Here is a 6,883-nt window from a genome sequence, read left to right on the forward strand (position 1 = left end):
AGTCTAATGGTCATCATTTTGCCTTGTAATGGGTGTATCCGAATTCAAAACTTGGGAGATGTCAAATAGTGAATAGAACACTTAATAGTGTGTCTATGCGTGTGTACGAGTGTAGATGTTGTCCAATCGGTCTCAAAGGGGGAATAAAAACAAAAGGTTCAAAGTATAAAGTAACCATGCTAAAAGACCTATACCCCTCTATGAAATTTTCCATGCATGCATATCTGGGTTCCCCCCCACCCCAAAAACCAAAAAAGAAGGGCAAAGCAGCTGTTCTGTGCTATTATGAACGCAAGAATCTCATTATTAGACCCCAGAAAAAATTAATTTAAAAATCAATAAAATGCTTTACAAAGATTTTATAATTATTTCTGAGCACCTAGCTAAAATAAAAAATAAGTGTCATGTACACACTGCTATTAATAGCAAGGCATGCTTGTTTGCATTTACAGAATTACAGGTTACAGCCATATCTATCTATTTTTGTTCATAGAAATCATCATCGAGACAATGACCCTAGTTCCTGTATTAAGTGGATGATAATAATAGCGCCAAGATTTTTTTTTTTTGGGGTTCTTGTCCACCACCAAACAGCCTTTGTACTAATGCAGCTAATGGAAGCAACTGCATAAAACAATGTTATTGGTTAGATTATATGAAAATATTATGATTTTAATTTCAAGGCGAAGTGGTATAAAACTCTTTTATTCTAATATCCAATCAAGTGCAGCGAAGTATACAAAACCAAGTAACTTTCACACTAAAAGTATCAATTTTATTTAAGTGACAACACTTGATTAGATAAATAGTATTGCACCATTAGCAAAAGAATCAAAGCAACAGTTGCATTCATAGGCTCACCATTTAATCCAATATTGTCTACATCAAACAGTTAATTGAACATTTTGAAGAATTAATACTTTTCTTTTATATGACAAATGTTACATGCCAAAGCAGGAAAGTAAACATAAACCAGATAAAATAAGGCCAGTTTCCATGAGTACATGTCGAACTATGAAAGGATATAGCAAGTTATAGTCAAATATGGTATCAGACAATGAACTATTAATATCAGAAATGAGGATCATAAGAAGAAAGGCATTTTTGAAACAATTGTAATATAATAAGACATAGAAACCCTATTGAAAAATATGGTATTATAATGAACCATCCAAAAAACATGTGTTCGGTAAAATATATGAATGATTTTATATCTAAAACTCCTCTTTGTGCCAGAGTCTCTTCTGGGTTTGGCACATAGGCTCATCTTTGTGTTGAAATTTAGTATTTGTTTAGAAGAATGGTAACAATAAGGATTGAACTCTAGACTTTTTTGTGATAAAAACACTGATACATTGTCACAAACACTCTCCTAAGGCACAAAATAGTTTTATATCCAACATTAAAACAGAAACTATTTAGATATACTTACCAAAATATGATCAAAATTGAGGATCATAAGAAAAGAGTGTTTTTTGTTCATCTGTCGGATTCAACAACCATTTACAGAACATCCATGCGGCACCAACCACCGAGAGAAGGGACAACATTGCCAAACACCCAAAATGAGATGGATCATTTGCAATTATTGCGACACCGAGCATTATAGACTCCGCTAAACTGGCAACAGCGACCTCCGTTGTCCCAATGAGATTTGCTTTTGATGATGGGATCCCTGTTTGGATAATCTGTGCCCCTACAACATCGTATGACATGTGTCCTAACCGCGACAATATCTGCACCGCACATAACGCCAGAATGAACAAATTTGAGCAAAGTGAATAAAGATTAAAAGTTTCTAAAAAAATAAATTACAAAATCTGGGGCCTTCAATTTTTTAGGCTTCTTTGGAACTGACTACTGTGAACATTCCATATTACATTTACCGAATGTTTTGGGACAGTAATTCTGTATAAGCAAATCAGATCCTCTATAGCTCTCAGATCTACTTCAGTTGTTATGGTTTAGGACATCCTAATTAATGAACACAAATTGATGATAGTTGAGAAAAATAAAAAGTACAGTGACTTACAATCATAGACAGGAAAACGAGAAGTGGGCTTTGATTCGACATTGATCTGGTCCAATATACGGCAACAGCAATGCTGAGAAGTAAAGCTTGAAACACCAAACCAACAGCTCCAGCCTAGGAAAGAATTTTTTTTTCAATAATTGCACATAAAAAACGTTATCATATTTTCCGGTCCATGTAATGAAGAAAAGGCTACGGAAGAAACCTTCAAAATGCCAAAATGCTTGACCAAAGTTGAAGACACGAATGTAGCTGTAACACCCATAAAAGCACACATGCTGCTGAATCCTCCAATGATAGATGGATGTAAACCTGTTCAACAATTTTAAATAATGGTATCGGATTTGGCGCAAGAATAAAAAGGAAATAATCCCCATCAGAGAAAAAACAATTAACGGGATACAGAAAAGGGAAAGAAATAAATAACATCTATGACTGGTTTAAATATGTAACAGAATGATTATGAGGTACAAACAAATGTAGAGACTAGGACCATAAACCTCAAGTTGTCACATCGAATTTACTCCATTTTGCCTTCTGTCTTTTTGACTGTTTTTACAGCATTCAGTTTAACAATCACATATTCGAAGTGAGAAAAAGTTATTAAAAAGAGCATGGATGTTAAACCTAGTCCAATGTATTTGATTTGTATGAATCGAATCACAATTTGTGCAATTCCTATTGAAATGTCATAGATTATGAAGGAACTAACAATTTTATTAGAACACGGTACATGTATATATAACACTGTAAATGTATTCTCTACTGATACAAAAGATCTATTAGAACTTAAAAGAAATTTCCCAAAAATTGAGGAATAAATGAATCAATCATGCAGGGAATTTCACATACCACGCTGCGTTAAAAATGCTGTCATCAAACTTCCCGGTGTAAGAACAACATTGAAGTAGAGGAGCACCCAGGCAAGACTAGCAGGAAGAACTGGCTGACCCAGATACTCCTTCCAGCCATGCTTGATGGCTTTAAGACCTTTAACAACTGTTACACCATCCAATTAAAGAAATTATATTTAAAATACAGGGACAAGATGATCATCTTCAGTAAGATCAGTAAAAATGGTACCTATATTTTCAGCATCTGGTGCAAAATCTTCATTGAATGTTCTGCAGCAGGTTTGTGAAGGTCTAGGCCTTTCAAGAACACCAGTAGAAAGCTTGTTTGCCAAACAAGTGAAAATAATCTGCGAATTTAAAATAGAGAATGAAATGAATTTTCCTTTCAATTAATGGAAGTAATGGAACATGAAGAAAGGAAGAGAAATTACTGTAACAGGCAGTAACCCCATCATTAAGCCAGCAGCAAATTTCAGGCAGGTAACAGGATGATATTTGGAAAGCAGGATTCCAAACAGTGACGCACCAAGAATCTGTAAATGAACATTTTATGAGTTTGACTCAAACACACAGATCTCCATTCCAAAATATCAGTCATTTTGGAAATATATTACTTTCATAAATTCAATGCATTTTGATACAAATTGCATCCAGAATTCCAGATACATTGAATTGTTAATATACCAAATATTCAATGACACATATATTTTGGAACAGAGAAAGTAATTATAGAGGTCATTTTTTCCTACATATTCTATTCAACTGGGAAAAGGATATTATTCTCTTTAATACAAATAAAAAAAACAAAAGCAAATACCTCACAGAGGAGATCGATTCGATTTAGTATAGCATTTGCCTGAGCAAGTGCAATCGGCCTATTCATTCCGGCCAGCTATAGAAAACACCGCCGATGATCAGAAAAATATTTATTTTAAAACAAAATTTTCAAATAAATCAAACAGGATAAGATCTGAAAGACAATACCATCACAACCCAGTCACGCTCATTTGCTACCCCCAAAGCTACACCACATAGCCTCTCAATGGCCCCGGCTGCAACCAATATAACAAACCACGGACGTAGAAGCAGGGTAGACACTGAAGTAGGACGCACAGAATGAGCATGAATAATCATTGATGCAGATAGCAACTGAGCTACAGCCTGAAAATACAGGGAGCGATCCATTTTAGGAAAAACAGAGATGTATCCTCACTGACATTGAGTACGTATCGAAAAACTCACCTGAATAATAGTTAAGGAATTGTATGAAGGCACTCTTGGAAGATGGTCCATAACTTTGCCAACCAAGGGGCCTCCAACAATTATAGCCACTTTAGTGAAGAAACTCATTACAGCAACAGGCAAAAGACTTGGATGAATCAAGGCAATGGCGGAGGGCCAAGCAAAGTTCCAAAGCTGCTCAACTAAATTTGCAACTATGCAGCTAGCATAGAAAGCTGAAATATACAACACTCAAATTAGATAAGAAAATTAAACTTGGCCATAAAAGACAATAGCATCATTGATTTCACTGCCATCAAACAATTTGAGATTATTGATATACACAATAACACTGCTAAACTGCATTCATCTCAGCCAGAAGGAGATGGCTTTCTTTTAAAGAGATTATGACATCAATCTAATGAAAGCTTGAGATTGGGGAGGGAAAAACAAATAAACAAAAGAGTGACCCAGCAAGCTACCCTAAGGTATGATTGTCCCATTAAAGATACATATGAAATCAAATACCAGTAATGCCAGAACAAAAAGAACCACCTAGTGCAACTGACAGCACCTTTTAAATGCCAAGAGAAGATTAGGTGTTTTGATTCAAGCTAGCACTTTATCCAAGAAAAAGAGACTATATTGCCACGAGCAGAACAGAGTAGGTTGTACAATAAAGAGCATTCCATTTGTCTACAAAGTGAAAACTTCAGTCAATTGACCTTTGACACGACTTGACACTAGAACTATGACGAGTCAACATTCTCAATAACAACAATGCCAAAGGTGAACTTTGGCAAGTTTGAAGAGCAACCCACCATGTAACCCGGCAGGATGAGCTGGAGTAGCTGCAAGGGCATGTTGCTCCTCTTTGGACAAAACCTGCATAATGCCACCATAAAAATATGAGAAATGGTAAGGCCACGCAAAACATCATTTAAAATGGTGAAAAAATAAACCTACAGGCAATGCTGTCAGTAGGGTATCTACAAATGTGTCTTCATTGAGTAGGTTCAAAGACTCAGCCTCAAGAATATCAGGGTTGAGCTTAACGATTGGCACCGGACACTCAGGTTTAACCATTGGAGAAGAACAAGAACACCCTTCCTCACCATCCTCATCTGTGGCAACATGGTCCAAATGTACACTAGTATCTGTGATTGAACATTTGGGACTAATACATGCAAATCTGTAACCAAAGCCAAAAAGGGTATAGAGAAATACACAATAAATAACCATAACTTCCCCATAGTGAATTCAGCCTTATCCTATTAGATAAAATAGGAACATAAAAAAATGCAGTTTCTAAGCATTCAATAGCATCAAGTTTAGCCTTATTCCATATGATAAAGTTGACCACATTCTACCAATAAATAAGTTAATAAATAAAATCTAATACATCAATTAAACGACGCATACCACAAATCATCAGAAAAACCAACTACATAAATCAGACGATGCTATCGCATCTATATTTCATATTACAATTCACAAATGATGCTATAGTATCTAATCTAATCTAATGTATCATGTTTTGCCTTATCCCAATAGATAAATCAACTACATGAATCAAATGACAATGTATACACATAATCATAGACTATCATATAAAAAATTAAATCATGATTACATCTACAAATTGAAGAAACACAAGAATCTGACCTGTGAGGAGCATAAGGGCAAATGGTGGTGTTGTTCAACCATCTACTAGAAGGGAAGCGATGGCGTATTCTAGAGGAAGCGTATGGCGAAGAAGACGAACGAAAAGGAGCATGAAGAATGGAAGCTTTGGAGAAATGGAGAGAGAAGGTGGCCGTAGCAATAGCCATAGCTGAAGCTGTTGTTGCTCCTTCTTGTAAAACCTCAAGCTTCCAAACTTAAAGAATAAGAACCAATTGGGATTTTCCCAACTCATACAGTCCCAAAAATAAAACCTAATTCGTACGTATCTCCCTTTGAATTCACTTCCCTGTTTGGTTCTTCAATCCGAAGAATACAGAATCACTCTCTATTCAGTGTTCGGCTTCTTCATTCAATTCACCGTCGATTCAGAAAAAAGAGTTGGTGGTTGAGAATTGAGATGGTAGGAGAAAAGAAGAAAAGAGAGAACCTTATCTTAGTTTTGGATTACGGGAATGTGTTTGCGGCTTGCACTCTCAGAAGCTGCGTTTTTTCAAGTGTGGGCGGAGAGTGCAAACTACAACTTCCTTGTGTGGCCATTTTTTTCTCTTTTCTTTCGTGAATCAGCTTCAGCAGAACAGAGCCTTCTCATGCCGCCACGTGGCAGTATCGTCCTATCATTTTACACCAACTTGGAAAGTCGTAATCTGCATCACTCTTCCCTGACTTAGTTTCTCTCCTGTGTTTGGTTCTGGATTATGAAAGAACATTCAAATTAGTCTAATATTTTTTAATAACTTTTTTTTCTTAAAATTATTTTTATTAGACAGATTAATGTTTTAATTGATTTTAATTAAATGNAAAAATCAGCACATTAACCTTTTATATTTTATACGTATATTTAATTTAGTAGTTAATTTTTAATATATAAATAATATAATTATTTAATTTTTAAGACATAATTCAGTATTATAGTTTTTTAAAAAATATTTTTAATTAATTATGAGCATTAAGAATTTCAATTTGATTTGGACTCCAAATTTGGTTTTGGATTTTGGTTTTGAAACGCAATAAAATGTGCCAAGTAGCGTTAAAGAAATCCACAAGTAAGTTTGATTTTTTTAGGTGGCCAAGTCACTATCATAAAACTTCC

General features: G+C 35.1%; 1 protein-coding gene across 1 annotated transcript; it reads right to left on the reverse strand.

The window, feature by feature from the left end:
* Positions 1 to 283: 283 nt before the first annotated feature.
* On the reverse strand, positions 284 to 6,390 carry LOC107465190 (solute carrier family 40 member 3, chloroplastic). Its single transcript, XM_016084183.3, has 13 exons — positions 5,773 to 6,390; positions 5,074 to 5,299; positions 4,929 to 4,992; positions 4,129 to 4,343; positions 3,871 to 4,047; positions 3,704 to 3,778; positions 3,318 to 3,419; positions 3,116 to 3,233; positions 2,885 to 3,031; positions 2,238 to 2,344; positions 2,033 to 2,146; positions 1,433 to 1,736; positions 284 to 624 (listed from the first exon to the last, which is right to left on the reverse strand). The coding sequence occupies exons 1-12, from the start codon at positions 5,937 to 5,939 to the stop codon at positions 1,443 to 1,445; spliced, it is 1,806 nt and encodes a 601-aa protein (XP_015939669.1). The 5' UTR covers positions 5,940 to 6,390; the 3' UTR covers positions 284 to 624; positions 1,433 to 1,442.
* Between the last annotated feature and the right edge of the window lie 493 nt (positions 6,391 to 6,883).

This window comes from Arachis duranensis, chromosome 9 (assembly GCF_000817695.3).
Source record: "Arachis duranensis cultivar V14167 chromosome 9, aradu.V14167.gnm2.J7QH, whole genome shotgun sequence".
Lineage (NCBI taxonomy): Eukaryota > Viridiplantae > Streptophyta > Magnoliopsida > Fabales > Fabaceae > Arachis > Arachis duranensis.